Source organism: Saccopteryx bilineata, chromosome X (assembly GCF_036850765.1).
Source record: "Saccopteryx bilineata isolate mSacBil1 chromosome X, mSacBil1_pri_phased_curated, whole genome shotgun sequence".
NCBI classification, from domain to species: domain Eukaryota; kingdom Metazoa; phylum Chordata; class Mammalia; order Chiroptera; family Emballonuridae; genus Saccopteryx; species Saccopteryx bilineata.
In genome coordinates, this window is record NC_089502.1 from 141,052,898 (window position 1) to 141,076,166 (window position 23,269).

The 23,269-nt window shown below is 47.5% G+C and overlaps 1 protein-coding gene across 4 annotated transcripts in view; it reads right to left on the minus strand.

Annotated features, from left to right (window-relative positions):
* CLCN4 (chloride voltage-gated channel 4) overlaps positions 1-23,269 on the minus strand; it is a 56,898-nt gene that overhangs the window by 7,444 nt on the left and 26,185 nt on the right. For all 4 annotated transcript variants that reach the window (XM_066248725.1, XM_066248722.1, XM_066248724.1 and 1 more), the window contains exons 4-11: positions 21,061-21,248; positions 18,207-18,329; positions 11,534-11,740; positions 11,353-11,433; positions 9,894-10,439; positions 8,200-8,386; positions 7,021-7,419; positions 1,392-1,608 (exon numbers count right to left, since the gene is read on the minus strand). In XM_066248725.1, the coding sequence (XP_066104822.1) occupies positions 1,392-1,608; positions 7,021-7,419; positions 8,200-8,386; positions 9,894-10,439; positions 11,353-11,433; positions 11,534-11,740; positions 18,207-18,329; positions 21,061-21,248 (1,948 nt within the window). The remainder of the gene's footprint in view (positions 1-1,391; positions 1,609-7,020; positions 7,420-8,199; positions 8,387-9,893; positions 10,440-11,352; positions 11,434-11,533; positions 11,741-18,206; positions 18,330-21,060; positions 21,249-23,269) is intronic.

Below are 23,269 nucleotides of genomic sequence, written 5' to 3' on the forward strand. Positions count from 1 at the left end.
AACTGGGCGAGCAACCTCTTCCTCCTACCAAGCTTTGGATGCCGTAGAATTTGGGGTGCACCTCTGAGCCCAAAGAATGGCCCTTGGGGCCCCATGCCTCTGATGCCATCATGATCCTTTGGTCTCTGCAGCGCTGCTTGCCTGGTTTGCATATCACAGAGTAAAAGGAATATTGTTGGGCAGAGACAATGCCATGGGGCCACCACACTTCTCAGCTTTGCAGTAACATTTGTGTTGAAAGCATGAACTCGCTTTGAACAGACTGATGAATTAGGGACCAAGCTGAGCATCATGCCAAGTTCACACTGGCTTCTGGTGATTCATCCAGGAGAAACTTGGCCAGGTGAGTGCAGAAAGCCGCGCCCAGCCCAGCCCAGGACACAGGGACACACAGAATGCTCGCGAGCTGCAACCCTCACGCCACTCACATCCATGAACCAACCTGAGGCTTTCTCAAGGCAGTGACATATTTATTGTCCTACTGATATATTTCTTAACCATTTAATCTATCTAAAATGGAACTACCATTTTTATTACCTTCCCATCTCTTTTTCTCTAACGTATCACTGATGAAGTTTTTGAGTATTGTGCCCCTAACCCTATTTTTCTCGGAAGCTCTGTGGTTTTCATTGCTCATTTTTGCCTATGATCAGTGCCATGATTTTGAGGAATATATGTCACATCACAGCAGAAAAAGCTGCACCTCCCTGAGCCAAGTGTCACCTGGGTGGTAGAAGAGTAGCCCCCAACCCTCTCCCATGGCTCCTCCCCTTTAGGGCTCCACCTGCAGCCTCAGACCAGATAGCGCCCCACCTGGAAGCTTCCTCCATCTTCCTGGGCTGCACTGGCCCCATGCTAAGTCCAAAGGGCTCCCAGTCATTTTCTTTGCAATGAGCTCACTAGAACTTACTGCCATCCTCTAACCCAGTGGTAGTCAACCTTTTTATACCTACCGCCCACTTTTGTATCTCTGTTAGTAGTAACATTTTCCAACCGCCCACCGGTTCCACAGTCATGGCGATTTATAAAGTAGGGAAGTCACTTTACTTTATAAAATTTATAAAGCAGAGTGACAGCAAGTGAAAGCATATAATAATAATTACTTACCAAGTACTTTATGTCGGATTTTCACTAAGTTTGGCAGAATAAATCTTTATAAAACAATTTATTATAGTTAAATCTATCTTTTTATTTATACTTTGGTTGCTCCGCTACTGCCCACCATGAAAGCTGGAGTGCTCACTAGTAGGCAGTAGGGACCAGGTTGACTACCACTGCTCTAGGCAGTGCTGGTCCTTGAGTCCCCTAAGGACTGAGACTGGATCTCATCATCTTGTTCTCCCAAGTCCGGCCACAGTTTACCTTCCGTCAGCACTAGTGCAGCCACTCACCCGCTCCGGGTCACCAGGCACTGCCGGAGCCCCAGCTTCCGGAAGATGTCCACCACTGTCTCCATCGGGGTGTGGTCCGTGACTGTGAATGGGCTGAGGTTCAGGACACGGCGCAGCTTCAGGGGCTGTGGGCTGTTGGCTGGCAGCTCAGGGGGGTCCTCCGTGAAGTACATGATGGAACTGCTCACAACGCCCTCCTGCCTCTGCCTGGCGTTCTCTGGAATGGGCAAGCGGAGCATAAGCAATACCAAGGTCCCTTGCTTAGCAAGTGCCAAGCGGGGACACAGGGCCTCCCACCTTCTGCGGGACTTAGAATTCCACAGAAAAGGGGCTGAAAGGGCAAAGTCTACATTCTTTTGGTGGGAAGCCTCCTTATCTTTTTCATTTGAATGTATTGGGATGATGTTGGTTTGTAAAACCATACAGGGCTCTGGCCAGTTGGCTCAGTGGTAGAGCATCGGCCTGGCGTGCGGGAGTCCCAGGTTTGATTCCCGGCCAGCGCACACAGGAGAGGCGCCCATCTGCTTCTCCACCCCTCCCCCTCTCCTTCCTCTATGTCTCTCCCCTCCTGCAGCCAAGGCTCTACTGGAGCAAAGATGGCCCGAGCGCTAAGGATGGCTCTGTGGCCTCTGCCTCAGGTGCTAGAATGGCTCTGGTTGCAGCAGAGCAACGCCCCAGATGGGCAGAGCATCGCCCGCTGGTGGGCATGACGGGTGGATCCCGGTCGGGCGCATGCGGAAGTCTGTCTGACTGCCTCCCTGTTTCCAACTTCAGAAAAATACAAAAACAAACAAACAAACAAAAACCATACAGGTTTCAAGTATACAACTCAACCAAACACCATCTGCACACTGCCCCAAACAATGTCTCTTTCCGTCCCGTCTCCCCTCTGCCCTCTTCCATTACCCCCGTCTCCCTCTGGCTACTGCCACCCTCTTGTCTGCATCTAAGTGTTGTGGATACATGCTTTTTGAGGTGAAGGGATTAAACTCCATATTCTTTTCTCTTTATTTTTAATTTATTGTGTTGACATGGTTTCAAGTGTTCCACTCAATACAACTCCCTCACCCACCGCATCGTACTAAACACCACATTCTTAATGAGGGGCTTCCGCCAAACAGCTGTGAGGCCAGCTAGTGCAGGGCAAGGATCCCCCTGCTGCGACCCAACCGCTCGTTGCCGAACACTAGAAAGACGGGCCTGACCCAGACGGCTACTTAGGGGGTGCAGGGCCGCCCCTGGGCGCCAGGGCACGCAGACAGCCCAGGGCCCTCTGCCCTTGCCTTCCTAACACTTCTTCACCTCAGCTCGGGCTGAAATTTGACGTGACAAGAAACGCTTTTTACAAACTAACTTCTAGTTGGCCCAAATGGCATTATGGGTCCTGAAAGGAACAGAAAATTAATAGCATCATCCCAAGCTCATAGCACAGAAATGCAGCTCAATCCCAAAGTGGCCCATGGGACCGGAGGAAGGGCCCTAGAAGAGCTGCACGGCTCCCCCTTAGGTTATCTCTCTTCAAAGTGGGCTGTTTTAGGGATTTCTCAAAGAAAGACAGTAAAATTGTGGCGGCAGCCTCTTCCGATCCGTAGGACAGGCGCGTGGAAGAGAGCTGGAGAAAGCCGGGCGACAGGAGTCAGTGGAATACAGCTTCCCGCAGCCCCAGAAACCCAGGCTATTTTAAGTCACACATGAAACAAATCCATCAGTCTCCAGATCTTTCTCCAAGGCAATTTTCCTTCGGTCGGAATTTTAATCTTTCTTTTGGTCCATGGGAAAAGGTTAGGAAAAATGTACAGGGAGGCTTGCCTGAAAATGAAGCCTGGTTTCTATAATACAACTCTTGCTTTCTCAAGGACTACTAGTCACCTATATTGTTCTTTGAGAAATAAAATTCTAACTGCCTGCTCTAAGGCCGTTTATTGCGGTGAGTATTCTAATGGAAAATTGGCAGCAGTCGGGGTCAGGCTGAGTTTGAAAAGGGGTCTCTGTTTGAAGGAGGAACACAGGGCCTGCTGGGCAAATGCCTGCACATCACTTGGGTCAGGTTAAATCTAATGACATCAAATGGGATCTGATTTGACCGCAAATGCTCGATAACACACACAATGCACACTGCACACTCGTCCTAAGTCAAGATGATTTCATTCTGAAGCACTAGGTGGGAGGGAACAGTCAACACATACTTATTTGCTCCTTTTCATGCACCAATTGATTCTCTAAAACTCCCACAAAACGGGCATCCCATCTCTCTAAATAATCAGGTTGAACGTTAGGAATGTGTCCAAGCCACACACCTCAATCAAGAACTGATTGCATGGATTTGCTGAACCCCTTATAAAACCAAATGCAACTTAGTAGACTGTCAGTCCACTTGCTGAAATAAATAAGCTTACATTTCCTCTGCGCTTTGCTGATTGGGTTCGAAGCCCGGATTCTAACAGCAGCTAATTTGGTGAATTCTTGCCCGCCAGTGCATTCCCAGTGCCTAGACAATGCCTAGCACACGGCAGGCACAAAACAGTTATTTGCCAAATGCATGCATGAACCAATCAATCAACAAGTGAATGAGGAGAGGAGGCCTACTAAAGGCTGGTGGACTTGGCTTGCCCGCTGTGTAGAACAGAACCGCCTGCACACAGGCAGTATTAGGGATGAGATCCCATAATCTAGTCACTGTCAAACAAGGAACAGAAAGCAGCAGGTGGGGTCCGAGCCAGAGCCCTGAGCTATATGCTCCTTGCAACTCCAAGAGTAGCCAGGGCTGCTCTCTGCACACAAGCTCTGCTAGGCCGCTTTGGAACTCGTTTAGAAAGACTTGTCATAAAGCTTCCAACTTTGGGGCTGGAGGTTAGTTTCCTCATGCATGGAGAAGTCCATCTGTATATATGTTTTCATCTCCAGCATAAAGAAGTGGATAACCCCACTGTTCTTCCAAGAAGAAACCTCTTTATCCCTAAACAGCCCGTCCAACAGATCTGTCACTTATGTTCTTATTCTGTCCTCGACGTAGACCCCTTTCTGCGAGTAAGCATCTTCCACATGCGGGAGAATCATCATTAAATCATCCACCAGAAAGAAACAAACTCCGAGTTTACTTAGCTCTTGCCCATAACTCTAGCTTCCTACTCCTTTAATCATTTCTGTGGCTTCCCACTGAGTCCTCTCTCTGCCTGTCCTTGTTTAATTGTGGAACTCCAGACTACAAGAGCCTGAACCCCACTGGGCATGGGAAGAGCCTCATATTTGCAAATGGCCCCCAGAGGTAAAGTCCCCTTTCCCAGGACTTTGACAGGGGCGGCATACAGCCCCTGTGCCAGTGTGCGACAGTGAAGAGGGCTGCGCTCCCTGGGCAGTACCAACAAACTGCCCCTAATGACGATCACAGCCGTGGTCTGATCCCATTCCAGAGACGGACTGAAAATACCAACACATTTTCAGTGTCACACGAGCAGGTGCTACAATTTTTAACATGACCATAAGAAAAATCCTTCTTTGCCTTATTTATCATTCTTTTCTTATCCAAACTATCTCAGATCTATAGTCTTCAGTGTGCCTAATTCCCCTAAAAGTGAAGTTGGCATGGAATCATTACTAGCTCAATGCTAACATCATATTTCCATATTCACAAAAGGGCACAGAACTCTGCAAACACAGGTCACTAATTTCTCCACCAGAATAAAGGAACTCTTCTATTTCCACAACCTGGAAAACAGCTTTTCTGAACGCTCAGAGCAAAACACACCCCTTGCCTTTCCACAAACCATGTAAATAGCAGCTTCTATGCTATTCGAGGCCTGATTGAAAGCACATAGGTATTATTTACACAGCATGTTGCCTCTTTAGACATTCCAAACATAGCTTCTAGGGGAGCGCTCGGTTGGCAAGCTTCAATTTCTTCTCCAGCGGCTTGATGACAATTGCTGCTCCCCACTTGATTACAGTAATGGGTTTCAGCAAAATTAGTAAACTGTCTCTTAGCAGGTGTGCCTGGAGCTACACAACAAGTAATGAATTCTGTGACATTTATTACGTTAGTTTTTAAATTTCAACCTTTGCATAAAAGAGTTTAAGTATTGAATACACTTTTTAAAGGCTGCTGATTACATTATTTTAAAACAAACCCAAACCCTACTTACACAGCATTTTAAAAGAAATCTCATTTTTTATACAGCAATACTTATGCCTGAAGGCACCTACCAGTTAAGTGGCAGAGCCTATAAGAAAAGGCAGCAGCACTGAGCATGAGCACAAGTGTCCCATTGCGTCTGAAATGGAAAATCAGCTGTTGCTTTGGGGAGGTAAATATGTTTGAGCATCAACCTAAAATTAGGAGATATAACTTATCAAAAGTTTTAAATTGTTTCATTGATTTTGAGAGAGAGAGGAAGGGAGAGAGACAGAGACAGAGAGAAAAACATTGACCGGCTGGTCCCTCTATTCATGCGCTCACTGGCCAACTCTTGTATGTGCCCTGACTGGGGATGGAACGATGGAACCCGCAACCCTGCCACATCCAAACAACTGAGCTACCCGACCAGGGCAACTAAAGGTATTTTTACGAAGGTTTTGATGAAATACATGCAAAGAGATCTGAAATTCAAAGGGAGAGTCTAAGGATTGTCAGGTAAAGGCACATTCCCTGGGGGCATTCTGCCATCCTACCAGGCGAGTCCCCCGGCAAACTTCACCAACACTCTGAAAGATGGAAGAGATGGTAAAATCATCGGCTGCATGCCTGAGCTATGTCACAGGCCCCAGCCTGTAGGGAGATACTGGGACAGGGTGCAGAGCACAGAGCAGGGTGTGAGCAGGACAGTGTCTGTGTCTGCCCACGTCGGGCAGTGTGCTGGACTCCACTGGAGCAAGCCCTGCGGCTCACCGCTCCTCCTGGCCGGACCTGCTGCCGCTCACACCCAGGCTGGCTTCTCTGAGCTGCCTGCCTTCGGACACCCCCAGTGGGCATCGTCCCCTCTCTTCTCTCCCAGCTCAGCAGCCCGCCCTCAGCCCAGCTTCCTTTGCTTAGCATCACACACAACTCACATGACTTCTGCTCACTAGCCCACATGGGCCTCGAACGGGAGGAATGGGACATAATATCGGCAAGCAAAGTGACAGGCTTGTGTGCCGCCGAGATAGCCATGGAGGCAAAGAGCTGACCCGCTGAGCTGGGAGCCCACCTGGAAGTCCGTCTCCAAGAGCAACGCGGCCTCCCCACCTCTCCCTTCTCAGCCCTGCCCAGCGGTAGGCTCCCTGCAAGGTGGCAGCTGCTTGCCTCCTACGGGCCTGCGGTCCAGGCAGCGGCTGGCACACAAGGTGCTCATCTTCCAGCCCACAATGTCCCTCCCATGACACTGCTCCCTCAGTGTGATATGAGCACCAGCAGCACAGCACTAACAGGGAGCTTGGGAGGAACGCAGTCTCGGGCCCCACCCTAGATGTCCTGGCTCAGAACATGCACTTCAGCCAGGTTCCCAGATGACGCAAACATACATTCAAGTGCAGGATCCCTGGCTTAAAGGCCTCTGACCTCCGTACATTCTCTCTACCCTCTTTGAGAATGTGGGGGAGGGGATACAAAGGCTGTCATCTGTGTCTCAGTAGCACGTAAGCCTTCCTCTCTACTCACTTATTGCAAGAATCAGTTCCCTCCTCTGGGCAAATCCGATGAGGCGCTCGGAGTCCTTGGAGACTACCACGGGGAAGCCATTGTAGTCGGTCTCTTTGATGAGAGTCTCCACGTCCTCCACGGTCATGCTGTCCTGGGTGAGCACGGACAGCGGTGGCTCTCCCCGCCGAGGCCGCATGACATCAGTGGCCAGTGTGCGGTGAGTGAACTCGTCCTTCACATCCAGAAATGGGTACCCGTTTAAGTGGATATGGGCCTCATAGATGCCTTCTTTTCCAAAGGCATCAGCCACCCACTTGCTGGTCACAGCTGCTGCCATCAGGGGTACAATGTACTCTAGACCACCCGTTAATTCAAACATGATGACCACCAATGACACCGTCATCCTGGTAACTCCACCTACAAGTGAAGAGAGGAGCAAAATTCCAAAACCCAAGTCCAGACCCCTAGAAGGCATGAATTGTGGAAACTGACACGCTGGCTGTACGTTCTCTGGACAGGACAGTTTCCAAGGAGATAATCTAAGACTGTCCCAAGGAGATGGTTCTACATGTCGCCCATGCTCGGACCTCTGGAACTGGGGCCAGAGTCTGTTAACAGTCTTGCATCAGGAAGCCATGAGTCACAACTGACTGGAAGGGCTCTTATGCACTGAGGGACAACTTGGGTGTCTATTTGTCTAGGACCACACGCCTTGCTTTTTGATGAGTGGATCCTATGTGGGCTATGCAGGCTTTTGCCTCAGCAAGTCTGACTCTCTTCCAGAAACCCATAAGCTGGAAAATTGTAGAGACTCTTAGGGGCTACAGACAGGAGAAGGACCCACCCTGGTGCCTTTGACTTTCCACTTTTCTGTAAGTGTCCAAGAGTGACTGCAGAAGCCCCACAAGTATTGATTTAGGGGTACGAACAAATTTTAGCAAGTAGGTAAATTCCCAATTACGGAATCCATGAATAATGAGGGTCGACTGCCTATCATAGACCAGATAGAAGCCTGGGTACAGTAAGCCGCTGAGATTTAGGGGTTTACTTGTCACAGCAACACAACCTCTCCCATTCTGAGAACACAGTGCTCACGTCTTCCTTCTGGCCAGCCCTCTAACTCAGACCAGCCTTTGGACTCGGTCTGTCTCCCCTTCCCTCGTAGCCTCCACCCCCTCAGCCCAGCCCTGGCTGTACCTAGGCAGGCCGCTGCTCCCACCATGGCATAAAGGCCCGGGGTGACACAGTCCGCTCCAGGCCGGCACCAGTTCCTGAAGATGATCCAGTCGTGGTGATGGTAGGCCAGCTGCTCCACGCCGATTCCCACCATCCTGCCCGCCATGGCCCCCACAGCCATGCTGGGGATGAAGAGACCTGATGGGATCTCCAGGGAACACACACAGAGAAGCAGAGTGAGGGAAGGAGCCCGAACCCCCAACCTGCCTCCCCCGGTACACAGCGTGCCCCCTCGACAAGCCTGCATTCCGCCTCAGTCTCCAGAGGAGGTGCAATGCTTCCGAGTAAGTCAGCTGGTGAGAGGAGGGACAAGGGATTGGCCCCCCCAGTCACTTGTATCTACTGTGACTTGGAGAGAATGCAATTTTACACTTTCATTTCCCAGCCTTCAAAAGCTGGCCCGGTTTGCCTGCTGCGGATTAAAGAATGATAAGCCCCACTGCAAACAGCATTCAAAGCCAGCATCTGTCGTTTAAGATACTCACCACTTTCTCGGTCCCCTTGCGTGTCCTTCAGATTAGCTTTTAAAATTAAATGTCAAGCCACAGCATGAAAATGGAAAAGAGGGGCCTGCGACTGTTCACAGGTAGAATAAAGAAGCTGAAAGCAACAGGGCAGCTGCCCTGAATCTTCCAAAAAGCTTTTCATGGCTTACTGCCATCTTGACTATACAGTAGCTAAACACCTGTTAGGGGCAGGGGGCAGTGCCCTCTTCCCAACAGAATCCATTTTCCAAAAAGTATTCTGAGTATTGTCAAGCCAGGTTAGAGGCAGCAAAGAAACAGGCTATGTGAAACAAAGGATCTTGGTAATAGTGTGCTATTTTGCTGTGTGAAAATACACTTGAATTTATCCAGCGATCAGATACAGGCCATGGAACACTCCTGACTACCCGTGTTCACAGAGGGTGCACATGACTGCGACCCCGAGCGGGAGCCGCATTTATGCCCAGCCCGAACTGTCATCAGTCTTAGGATGGAAATGAACCTTTAACCAAATTCCAGGTAAGTTTTGGTCCTTGAGAGTGATTTCTAGAGTTTGGAACATTCCTGAGGAAACTGTTCCTTTCTGAGCTGCCCCTTGTCCTACAGCCACTTAATCCCCTGAACTTCAAAGTCCACTTCTCCCAGCAGGCACCAGAGGGTGTGGCTAGTCCCCCTCGCACACAAAGGCAAACCGCTGTGCTGGGAGAGGCTGGATCAGAGACAGTCAGCTGTTTAAAACAGTTCACCCGTCCTTGTTCTCAGGCCAACAATTTAGGCTTGTGCTTGATCATTACACACTCAAGTGTGAACTCTATACATGGTTTCTTAGACTTTTTAAAAAGAAACACATCATAAAAACACACAGAAAGTAATAGTAATGGCAAACAACGGGGGTGCTGGTCCTTGGTGCTGGTTACACGAGCGTGTGTGTTTCATGAAAGTGCGCCAAGCTATATATGTAAAATAGGATTAAAATCTCTATTTAATAGGCTTGCTATTTATCAAAAGCACAGTTTCTTGTTGATTAAAAGAATGTCAAGTGCCCAGCACAAGACAACATTCAGTAAATAGCAATCTCCCTTTCCTCCTATCACAATTTTATTTTGGCAAGTAGGGTGCCACCCCCAAAAGGACATGGGGGGCCCCACGTCCTCCTTCCCCTTCACTTACCTTCATGCCAAAGGTAAATATGGTAATGACAATTTTGAAGATCAGCGCCAGGGCCAGCTGCCACATAGCCGTATATACGCCACGCCCGGCTGGCCGGTCAGGAATGTCATCCACAGGCCGGGTCATGTTGGGATCGTTGATATAGTCACAGAGCTGGGAGGACTCGAGGGCCCCACAGTCATTGAACAGCTCAGAAATGAGCTCGCTTGTGCTCTGGCGTGTGTAGGGGTTGGGGTAGGCAATGATGGCGGTGATGGCAGTCACCACGATGACCTCCAGCACCGGGTACTTCCCCAGCCTGGTGGTTTTGCGCCTCCTGCACCAGGCGATGTTGCAGCGGATAAAGAGGGTCCCCCACAAGCCCCCAAAGACCCCCAGCAGGATGAAGGGAAAGAGCTCAGCCATGAACCAGGGTGTGTGATATTCCACATAAAAGAGAACAAGGCGACTGTTCCCAAAGGGATTGATGGACCGCAGTGTGAAGGCAGCCACCAGGGCCGCGAAGAAGGACCTCCACAAGGTCTTCAGCGGGAAGTAGTAACTGACCTAGGGTGAGTAAGCGGAAAATTAGTGACTGGCCAGACAGGTAAGTACTCAGTCCTCAATCTAGGTTTAATTATGATCCAAATACACCAGAAAAGAGCTTTAAAGGACTCTATGTCTAAACGTGGAATGGATACTAGTCAAGGTGTTTTTGAGATATTTTCTAAGAGAAATGAAAATATTTAATCATAATTTTGTTTATGGCACAGAGACCCTCCTAAAGGCAAATAAACGTGTGAATTTGATTTTACAGACATCAGAGTAAATCAAGGCTTGAAAAACCCTGGCCAAGCAAGTGGATCCAAATGGCACATGAGTTAAGAATGAATTTAAAACTTTTAAATAGTTGGGGGAAAATATGTTTTGACATGTGAAATATTCAAAAGAAGAACATCGTTTTGTGACATGTGAAAATTATATAAAACTCAAAGTTCAGCAATGCCCATACGGAAAGCAGTGTGGGAACGCAGCCACGCCCAGCCGCGCATGCACGCATTGTCTGTGGCGGCTCTCCCGCTATGCAGCGGGGCTGAGTATCTGTGCCAGGGGCCGAGAGACCCATGAAGCCTAAAAACGTTTACTATCTGGCCCTTCACGGAAAACATCTGCTGACCCCTGGAATAGAGCCATTCAGGTTGCCAAAAACAAAAATGTTTAATTAATTTACTTATGAGAAAGAGAGGACACCGCAAAGCTTACAAAAATTTTATATTGGCAAGTTTTCAAACAATACTTGAAAACAGATATTCAATGGCAATGATTGTGGCTCCTTAATGAGCTGCAGGAACCCTGTCAGCGTTCCTTTGAGTCTAGTCCTTGGGGGGGGGGGGCACTGGAGAGGGAGGCCATCTCATGAGCTGCCCATCCCTCAGCCCTCCACACCCCTGCTCCCTCTGCCGGCCGCGCATGCTCTCACCTCTTCCAGACTGAAAAGCACACCCCCAATCGGAGCACCAAAGGCAACTGAGACTCCAGCAGCGGCCGCGGCTGACAGGACCTGCAAGGCAAAGTGTTCGTGCAGCCTTTCGTGGAAACCAGCGTGTGCAGGGGACACTGCGGGGACCACCTTCCAGAAGACGGAAGCTGAGCCTGCTCACCTCACGCCTCTTGCCCTCATTCTTGCTGTACTTGGAGAAGAGGCTGCTGAAGAAGTTGCCACAGCAACAAGCCACGTGCACCAGCGGCCCTTCCTTCCCGAGGCTCAGGCCCGAGGACACTACCAGCACCAGGGTGACAGTCTTGATCAGCAGGGTCCACTTGCCCAAGTAGCCCCTGATGATGAAGCCACTCAGAATGGTCTTTATCTGCAACAGAGGATGGAGAACGAGGAGGCGTGAGCGGCTCCAGTGCCCCAGCTGGGCAAGAACGAATTCCCCTGAGAGGTCGCTCTCAAGCTGAGTCACTAAATCATATGGAAGAGAAGCTGCTTTCATTTTTGATTGAGCTATAATTTTACATTAACAGAATTTATATTAACATATAATTTTATATTATGTCAATTCAATGGAAGCGTGGAATAATGCAATACGTAGTAAATCTTAATTATTCCTACATTAGTAAGATCATAATTGAAGGCTGAATAAATCATTGTCAGGGTCTCATTTTATTTATGGCATTTTATCCTGTTCACATTACCTTTTGTGCTGAAAAGAAAAATGTATTGATTTTAACTGTTAATTTCTGACTGTTGAAAGATGCCCAAGATGGAGAAAGCTGCCTAGCTGCGTGACAAAGCAAGTAGAACAAGATGTCAACGGGAATTTACAGTCGGTCTGTGGGCCAAATGTAGCCCACTGCTTATTTTTGTATGACCCACATGCTAAGAGTTTTTAACATTTTTATATGTAATACGTAAACAAGACTCCTAGGCTTTTAGGACTCTGACTGCAGGTAAGAGTTATCTTGCTCCATTTTCAGACCTGCCACATTTTATAAATGCCAAGTAATAGCATCCTTCCTAAAGGTGCACATGAGTTTGCTTACTGCTTTTAGAATTCAGGTGGGAGCCAATCTCAGTGACTAACTTCATATATTGGAGTCTTCTTCCCCCAAAAGTGTGTTCTTTGGGATAAAGAAGCATGGTCAACGGGTAAATAACTTTTTACGTGAATGGCTGAAATGGAGTAAATGTTTCCTGCTGAGCTAGCGATTTACAAACCTGTAATCATAAAGTAAGACACCGAGTGAATCAGCCAATGGCATTTACGGTCAATCTGATTTCCCATTATATAACACATAATGGGACAATGTTATCTATTGTTGGTGTCAGGACACTTAGTGCTTCAGAGTGGGCATCACTCTGCGAAGGAATCAATTTCGCCAGCAGCTCTTACAGTCCTTCTCAACCCCAGCGCTCACGGGCTCACCTAAGGGATCAGAACCCCCGAGATGTCGTATAATTGGGGCGAGGTGCCTCCTGGGCCTGGAGATGTTTACAGCCTTCCCAGGTGAGTCTAAAAGGCAGCCCAAGTAGAGAACTACTCACTGGTCCATTCCTGAAAAGGCTGTACAGGTATTCATAATTTCTATATAATAATTTCAGTATTATGTGACCTTTGATAATTTGAGGAGGTCATGAAGTGAGCTAATCCTCGAAATTTTAAAGAGATGTGAGTGTACCATTTTCATCTCAGAATTACGAATAGAGATGTTTCTTTCTTTTTTTTTTTTTTTTTTTTTTTGACAGAGGGACAGATAGGGACAGACCGACAGGAAGGGAGAGAGATGAGAAGCATCAATTTTTCGTTGCAGCTCCTTAGTTGTTCAGTAATTGCTTTCTCATATGTGCCTTGATGGGGAGAGGGAGTCTACAGCAGAGCAAGTAAGTGACCCCTTGCTCAAGCCAGCAACCTTGGGCTTCAAGCCAGCAACCTTTGGGCTCAAGTCAGCGACCATGGGGTCATGTCTGTGATCCCACACTCAAGCCAGCGACCCTGCGCTCAAGCTGGTAAGCCCGTGCTCAAGTTGACGACCTCAGAGTTTCGAACCTGAGTCCTTTGCATCCCAGTCTGACGCTCTATCCACTGTATCCACTGTGCTACCGCCTAGTCAGGCTAGAGCTCTGTTTCTTAATTCTAGGAAAATGCTCCAGAGCAGGGGTCCCCAAACTTTTTACACGGGGCCAGTTCACTGTCCCTCAGACCGTTGGAGGGCCGGACTATAAAAAAACTATGAACAAATCCCTATGCACACTGCACATATCTTATTTTAAAGTAAAAAAAACAAAATGGTAACAAATACAATATTTAAAATAAAGAACAAGTAAATTTAAATCAACAAACTGACCAGTATTTCGATGGGAACTATGGGCCTGCTTTTGGCTAATGAGATGGTCAATGTCCGGTTCCATATTTGTCACTGCTAGCCGTAACAAGTGATATGATGCACTTCCAGAACCATGACGTGTGCGTCCCGTGTCACCAGAAGTAGTACTGTACATGAGCGACGCCACACTTTGCGGCGTGGCCACATACAGTGAGAGGAGCATCCTGTGCTCCTCTCACTGACCACCAATGAAAGAGGTACCCTTTCCGGAAGTGCGGCGGGGGCCAGATAAATGGCCTCAGGGGGCTGCATGTGGCCCACAGGCCGTAGTTTGGGGGGACCCTTGCTCCAGAGCAAGGTGTTCTAGCTACACGATCAGATGGCATTTCTCACACTAGCCTTTAACTAATGGCAGACGAACTAGCAGTGGTTAAACTGGACCTTAACTAGTAGTACGTGACCTGGTTGAGCCTGCACTCTGGGTATCTCAGATCTGTTTATTTAAGGGGTATTTTATTATGCCTGCCACACTCCTGCCCTTTTGTGTTGCCTTGAATAAAATTATCTCTAATATTTTTTCAGTTAGTTGATATGGATTTGGACCCTAGGGTAGAGTTTAAGAGCATAATAGCATTTAGAAAATTACAAACATCTCAATTACCTAAGCCTCTGCCTGCCATGATGTGGTGAATTGAACAATATAATAGGTATTCTGTAATTCTCTAAAATAATTTTATAAAATTGTCGTGATCAAACTAAGGACTAAAGAAAGCAAATTCATTCCCAGTAGATGACAAAATCCAATCACCTTCTTTAATTTGAATTAATAGAAACCAAACCAAGCAGGGCTTTCACGAGATGAACTTTAGCGGATTTGTGACTCAGTAGGGTTAACTTTAAACCCATTCTGGTAAAGAAATATCTGTGAGCCTGACCAGGCAGTGGCGCACTGGATAGAGTGTCAGACTGGGATGTGGAGGACCCAGGTTCGAGACCCAGAGGTCTCCAGCTTGAGCGCGGGCTCACCTGGTTTGAGCAAAGTTCACCAGCTTGAGCCCAAGATCACTAGCTTGAGCAAGGGGTTACTCAATCTGCTGTAGCCCCACGGTCAAGGCACATATGAGAAAGCAATCAATGAACAACTAAGGTGTCACAACAAAAAACTAAGAATTGATGCTTCTCATCTCTCTCCGTTCCTATCTGTCCCTATCTGTCCCTCTCTCTGACTCTCTAAAAAAATATATGTGTGTGTGTGTGTGTGTGTGTGTGTGTGTGAAAGTGTTCAGGTTTTATAATGAAACACCAACTCAAAGTTCTAAGAGGACATGATTTCTTACATAGTCAATAGTGGTTCTGATAACAACACAAACAAAATAGAGAGGGATCCCCTGCCCAGTCCTCTCTAAATCCCCAAGTCCAAGAGCAAGTGTTCATGTTTAAATGTGCCTTTGAGAGCTTAGACAAGAGCATTTCTTACACACACAAAAATGTTCTCTAATTTGCATTTTAAAATGTTTCCAAAGGAATTTTCATTCTAAGTGATCAAAATGTTTCTGAGGCAATTGCTGAGAAGGGTGAGCAATTTGAAACTGTGCAGAGTTCACTGCATTCGCCGTGGGTCCAACACTACACGGCTTGTGGCGGCTCAGAACAGATCAGTAGGCACGCTTCCTAAATAGCTTAGTGAATATTTTTGCTAAAATGAGGGAGAGCAGCCTGTATCTCAATCTGAGTGAAGTTGGATTATGTAGTTAGTTGGGTCTTGACAGAGAGGAAGTTCTTTTTATACAGGAACTATTTATTTACATCTACTTTGCCCCTTTCCTCCAAGAACTGGGGTAGGTACTGCAACCTTAAGTTAGGAACTTCAAGCTCTATTATAACAGTGACAGTTTTGCTACTATTGGCCCTGGCCACTTTGCTCAGTGGTAAAGCATCGGTCAGGTGTGTGGATGTCCTGGGTTCAATTCCTGGCACACAGGAGAAGTGATCATCTGCTTCTCCACCCCTCCCTCTCCCCTTCTCTCTCTCTCTCTCTCTTTCTCTCTCTTTCTCCCTCTCTCTTTCACCCTCTCCTGCAGCCATGGCTTGATTGGTTCAAACAAGTCAGGCTCTGAGGATGGCTCCGTGAACTCTCTGCATAATGTGCTAAAAATAGCTGGGTTGCCAAACAACAGCCTCAGATGGGCAGGGCATCACCCTGTAGGGGGCTTGCTGGGTAGATCCTGGTCAGGGTACATGTAGGAGTCTGTCTCCCCACCTCTAACTTAAAATAATTTATTTTGCTACTACTGAGTCATAATAACCAAAACTTCATTCTAAAACCTCCACTGAGTTCCTGACACTTTAAAAGACTATTGTGAACTCTTTTATAAATGCAGAACTGGTGAAACATAGTATATGTGGTTAAAAGCACATGATAAAACAAGCTCCCATGTACCCACTGCATGGTGAAGAGGCAAGAGAGTGCCCTTGAAAGCCCCACATGGGCTTCCTCAGTGGCAGCCCCCCACCCCAGGCACCTCATTGCCCTTCTTCATAGCTTTGGCACATGCGTGGATCACTGACGTATGCTGCTGCACTTGGGCTGTTTGTGGACACTGTATAAATAGAATCATACTTTATATATTCTTCTGCGACTTCTGTCACTTAAAATAACTTTTTTGAGTTTCATCTCCATCAGCATGCTCCTTACACTTTGTTAACATAGGAAACTTAATGCTCAACTCAGCATTTTACTGCTTTTGAAAAAGCTCGCACAGAGAGATGCCCGTTTTGAATGAAGACCAAGTCCAGGCGGCCCTCACAGAGAGCTCCTGTTCTAGCTCCCTGCCAGTCTGCAAGGTGACAGGCTGAGCCCGGGAGCTCTCCTGCACGGAAGGGGAAGATGGCATCGCCCATCACACCCTTCGTGGCTCCTCTCCCTCTCCTGCCAATCCCCATTGGCCATCCCCTTATTTGGAGAAGGCAGCTTGAATAAAAAAATGCCTACTACTGGCAGTGGGCTCGTAAACTGAGATGCCAACGATCTGTTCTTTAGTTAACGTCCAGGGAGCCTTAGGTCTTAGGTATCAAATAAAATTCAGTCAGTTCTGCTATAACGTTTATTTTGAAAACACCAATTTGTTCCAATACGATTCAGGCATTAGGGAAGAACTTGAGCATAACACAAATTTCGCATGTGTTTATGCACAATTTCATCTGGGAGAAACACGCGGTGGAGGCAGCAAAGGGCACTGGCTGAACCCAGGTGTGCAGCAATGCAGAGCACGCACACAGGCACGTGCCTCCAACACCAGCTCAGGCACACACTCAGGAGCAAGCGTGTAGTCCTTAACCACTTAACGTGTGCCAAACAGTGCTACTGTTTTGATTAGGCTCCTCTTTTTTCCATGTGTCACCAACGAAGTTTCCAAATGCCGTGCCCCTAAGCCCAGTTCCCCGGCAGCCCTGCGTTTGTGCTGTGCAGTCTGCGTAGCGCTGGGGCTTGGGGGGACACAGGCTGCATGATGCCAGAGCTGGCTGAAGTCAGGGAACGGGGTTGTCCTGCAGCTTGCTTTCTGGGACCCTGCAGTGCTGTGTGCATATAAACCCTGAAAAGGTCAGAGTGACAATATTCAGTCTTATTTTTCTATCGTTCCTGGAACAAGACATGTCAAGCTTTTCTTTTGACAATGTTTCAGTTACTCCATGAACTGTCTGGGCTATCACAGTGTTGGCAGCACCACCAGAGAGCGTGCGTGCGGGGGGTGGGACCGGCGTGCGTCTGTCGCCATAATTGCCCACATTTTCACACTCACCAGCTCCACTGGTTCTAGGCACAGCTGAAGCACCAACCCAAAGGCAAATGGAACTGCACCGCTTATAGTGATCACATAAGAACTTGCAGAATTATTTATGGCTAAAATATTCACTTTGGGAGCTTTTCAGAAATTAGCTCAATTATTGTTATTCTACCCAGTAGATCATCCTAGGTTTGAAGCCTCGTCTCAAGTGTTCCTCCTGATTGATGAGGTCACCTCCGTCAGACTTCGGTTTCATGAGGGTGCTGAATAACATAAGAGCTCCGAGCTCACAGGGGCGCATTCACAGCGCATGCCCTGAATGTGGAATTAAGTTTTGTAAAGATCACTCTTACCCTGTCACCATAAGAGCAAATCATGGTGAAGGAGTTCACTCATCAGCAAAAGTTGTGAGCAACAAACCTCCACTATTGTCTGTTTTCACATTACATCACAGATGTATTTACAAGTCACTAAAGTGCCGCACTTACGAGTGTGCTTAGTGAATTCTGATTCCACGAGCTTTGAGGGTCACACATGGCTTACAAACATGAGACTTTAATCATCTGAGAAGCAAATACAGCATAAATCCTGAGTTCAACTCCCAGCTTACCAGCTTCGTGACCTAGGGCAAGTCACTTAACCTCTCTGTGTTTCAGTTCCTCAAATGTCAAATGAAGAATAACAGTACCTACCTCAGAGGTTCACTGTGGCCACCACTCACCTCCGGTATGCCAGAGCCGCAGGCGTAGGGTGCAAACACGCGCACCAGGGACACAGCCAAGAACGCAAATAGCAAGGCCCACAGGATGTACAGCAGGTAATTCACAATGTAGGCACTGGCGCCCTAAACAACAGACACAAAACAAGAAAGAACCAGTGAGACACGACAGGCCTGAGCATCCCCACCTCCACTGTGGCAGCAGAAGCGTTGACTGGACGGGGCAGCTTCTGTCCATGTCCTATGGCAATGAAAAGGCAGCGTGGTTTCATCGGTCACTGCTACCACTACAGAGGGCACCTGGGCTCCTGAAGACAGCCGGGGCTCTTTGCAAGAGGTTGACACAAACCTTTGACCGCGTGAAATCTCAATGGCCGCACAAACCGGAATGAGACCTGGTTTGGTTTTGTTTTTTTAATATTTTATTTATTGATTTTTAGAGAGAGAGGAGTGAGAGAGAGAGAAAGAGAGAGAGAGAAGGGGGAGGAGCAGGAAGCATCAACTCCCATATGCGCCTTGACCAGGCAAGCCCAAGGTTTCGAACCAGCGACCTCAGTGTTCCAGGTCGACGTTTTATCCCACTGCGCCACCACAGGGCAGGCGAGACCTGGTTTTTATCACCACTTGCGCTAGAGTTCATGAAAGGTATGACACAGAGAGAAGTATGTCTTCAAGTCCAGGGAAGATTTGTTTTGTCTTGTCTACATGGATCAGCCTCTCTTTGCTTTCATCAAGGCCGCAGCCACGGCAGCCACAGTGCCAGTGGCTGTCACAATAGTAGTTTAGAATAGGGAATGCAGAGTCCCCGGCTCCGCCCCAGTTGCTGAGAGACCCCAGACGGGCACCTGGCGAAGTGTTTCCGCCAGCTGTGCAGAGGGTTCCGTGCGTGTTTACATTGGAGAGGCACTTCTAGAGGGGGGAAACTTGCAAGTGCTCAGAATAATTCACTGAACTGTTTCTTCCCAATAATCTGATGTGTGGACAATACTGTCGGAATGGAACACACTGTCTGGGCTCCTCGGCTCCGAGGACCTGGTGTGCTGGGTGGTGGCCACGTTTTGCTAGTCCTCAGCTTCTTGCCACCACCTGGACTGCTCCAGTGAGGGTGGAGGAAAACAAGGTCACCTGCAAGGCAAGTCAGGCCGCGGATGCAGCCACACATGTGCCTATCAAATGCAGAAACACATTCCAGGGGCCTTTCCAATCACATCTATTCACACCTATGTGCTGAGAAAACGGACTCAGGAACGCATTTCACCCACCTAAAAATGTACCTTTCTGAGACTAAAAATAACTTCTCACTCCTGCTAACAGTAATTCTTAGAATCAAAGTATAAATCTCAGAAATGACTGAAAAGATGGACAGCCATATTTCCCCAAAAAACATACTGCAAGTAGGAGAGCAGAAAGAACGTATGGCGCTAGGCCAGTCTGCCTGTCCACAGCCATCAGCCCGGAGAATTTATTTTGGAAGTAATGAAGAACACTGAGAATTTGTGAGATTTCAAGATCCCATCTACTTCTGAGAGTTGAAGAAATGCATTTTCAGTTCATCGAGAAAGAGGTTTAGCAAAATGGCAAAGGGCATTGCTAATGGCTTCAGCTGAGCTGAGTACATCGGGCAAAAAAGGTGGAGGCAGGAGACGAAAGAGTAGATTCCGTGTTCCAAGAACAGTTCCAGCTTGAAAGGTCTTCACATTACTTTAATGTCAATCTTGGCAACCTAGCTCCCCCCACCTGGGTTTCTAACATGTCAATGACCCATAGTCATTGTGATAACCACTGCATTTGGTGAGAAGTTGATCCTCTTCCCAAACTAACATTTTTATTCAGAGCTGAAGCTCTCTGTGCCAGCTAAGACCCGGTCTGCACTCTACCGCTACACCCCGTGCTGCACTGGAAGATGACAACTTAGACCACAATGAGATACCACTTGACACCTGGTAGGATGGCTAGACTCAAAAACAGATAATAATAAGTGTCGCTGAGATGTGGACAAATTGGAGCCCTCACACACTTTGACAAACAGTCTGGCAGTTCCTCAAAAGGTTAAACAGAGAGCTTCAGGCCTGACCTGTGGTGGCGCAGTGGATAAAGCGTCGACCTGGAAATGCTGAGGTTGCCGGTTCGAAACCCTGGGCTTGCCTGGTCAAGGCACATATGGGAGTTGATGCTTCCAGCTCCTCCCCCCCTTCTCTCTCTCTCTGTCTCTCCTCTCTCTCTGTCTCTCCCTCTCCTCTCTAAAAAAAAAAAAAGAATAAATAAATTAAAAAAAAAAAGGTTAAACAGAGAGTTTCAATAGGAACCAACAATTCTCCTGCTAGGTATATACCTAAGAGAAATGAAAACATGTCCACACAAAAGGTTGTATGCAAATGTTCAAAACAAAATCATTCATAATAGAGTAAAAGTCGAAGCAACCCATATTCATCAACTGATGAATGGATAAATAAAAAATGGTCTATCCATACAATGGGATGTTATTAAGCCATGAAGAGGAGTAAAGTACCAAAGTCATTATGTCTTTTAATAGTACATCTTGTTCCTTAATTAGAAAGTATAAAAATCAACCCTACTTCTTCAGCAGACTACTCTCAGTAAGAAAAATAAAGCCAACACAAATTTTAAAAAATATATACACATCTTATGCACATGACACAGTGTGGAAGGATTTTTCCACTAAAGTTTGAACACTAGAGACAGAATAAGCCGTGTCAGACTAGTATGAAGCCATGAGTGATTTTCAGAACAGACCGTTGAAGGTGAAACCACAGACATTCACACAATGCCTAGCAGTGTCCCCAAGCACCTGTTGAATGGCGGGCGTTCCCAGTCGGGACCCTGCTCAGAAACCTACCTCCGACCGATTCACCAGCAGCTCTGACCATTTTTGCCACAAGGGACACTTGTCCCTGTCTTCAAAAGTGGTCTCGGTGGAAGTCCAGCAGCACTGCTCGTGGCTGTACCAGAAGGCGGACAGGCATATCCCCTCCTTCAAGTCGGTCATCCAGTCAACGGCAAGATCGATGACCCCAGCCAAGGTACCTGGAAGAAACAGCAAAAGCCATTACAGGAGTCGCCCAGTGATGACGTCAGCCAGAAAGGCCACATTTCAGGAGGACATGAACACGCCATGGGTGGCCACATGTGCAGGAAGTTTCTCCATTAGTCATAAAGCCCCCTGAGCATTTAGGATGTGGGCCAGGCAGTGTTTGGCCCAGTGAGATACAAAGACAATGATCTGTGGCCCTTGAATAGCTTTAATGACGAGGAGAGACAGACATTCAGGTCTAAACTCATCAGAAGCCACTGGGGCCAAGCAGCTTGCAGAATTCATCTCTTCCAAATTTCAGAAATGGGGTATGTGCACCCTATAAACGATGTAAGCCTGCAGCGGCTTCTGGGGCATGGTGCTGGGTCACACACATTAATATTTCTCAAGGAAATGTGACAATTCAGACAAATTAGAGGCATGATAACTAACAGCCTCATTATTTAAGTAAGGTTTGTCCACTAAATGGGAACCAAACTTGGAAAATCTCACTTATTAGAACTTTCTGAATTTAAAAAAAATTATTGTATGAGGGATTGTGGATCTATATAAGTAGATAAATACTTCAAAGGCTAAGAGAAGCAGGATACAATGGAGCACTAAGTGGGTCCCAGGGGCTACCTCGAGTCTCTTCCTACAGGAAGCACTCCAGTCTTTTATGAGGGCAGGGAATACTCTCAGGATACTACAGTTTTCAAACTTTTACTGAATCCTTATTATGATAAAACTTCCCCACCTGCAGCCACACCAAATGCACCCACAGGCCCACATTGGGGCTCATCCCTTCCTGCTCTTCCTGTCACACTGAAGTTACCCATCGTTCCTGGGAGGGGCCTGCAGCCTCAGGAGGCCGCAGACTCGAACAGCTGGCCCCTCCTACCTAGACAGCCTCACCTCTTTCCGTCACTAGCCCCACACCTGCGCACTGCACATCCCTGGAGTGCACCAGGCTCTCCTCTCCGCTCCGCCTCAGCGGCGCTACCCACCCCCCACATGGCAATCTCCTGTTTGTCTTCCAGATTCTGGCATTTACATCACCTCCTTCAGGAAGCCTTCCCTGATCTCCTAAGTTTGGGCTAGGCATTCTCTCATCACCATACCTATCATATCCTAATACCATTATTTTTATTTATTTATTTTTTAGCAAGAGAATGAGAGAGGAACAGACAGGGACAGACAGACAGGAAGGGAGATGAGAAGCACCAACTCATAGTTGCAGCACCTTAGTTGTTCACTGATTGCTTTCTCATATGTGCCTTGACAAGGGGGCTCCAGCCGAGCCAGTGACTATTTGCCCAAGCCAGCGACCTCAATCTAAAGCCAGTGGCCTTTGGGTTTCAATCCAGCAACCATGGGATCGTTTTGATGATCCTGTGCTCAAGCTGGTGACCTCAAGGTTTTGAACCTGGGACCTCAGTGTCCCAGGTTGACACTCTATCTACTGAGCCAGCACCAGTCAGGTGCTAATGCCATGATTTTATATATATAATACATATATTATATATTATATCATGACTACACATAATACATAATATATGCGTGTACGTACACGGGCATATCTCATCTGACTGAGCTTCACTCTACTGCACTTCACAGATGTTGCATTTTTTACAAATGGAAGGCAACACCTTCCACCAGCAAAAAGATTACTACTCGCAGCCTGATCAGTGGTGGTGCAGTGGATAGAATGTCAACCTTGGATGCTGAGGACCCAGGTTCAAACCCCCAAGCTTGCAGGCTTAAGCATGAGATCATCAACATGATCCCAAAGTCTCTGGCTTGAAGCCCAAGGTTGCTGGCTTGAGCAAGGGGTCACTGGATCAGCTGGAGCCCCCCGAACAAGGCACATATGAGAAAGCAATCAATAAACAACTACAGTGCCGCAACTATAAGTTGATGCATCTCATCCCTCTCCTTTCCAGTCTGTCTGTCTCTTTCTCTCTCAAAAAACAAAACAAAACAAAAAAACGATTACTACTTGGTTTATTGCAATACTTGCTTTATTGCAATGGTC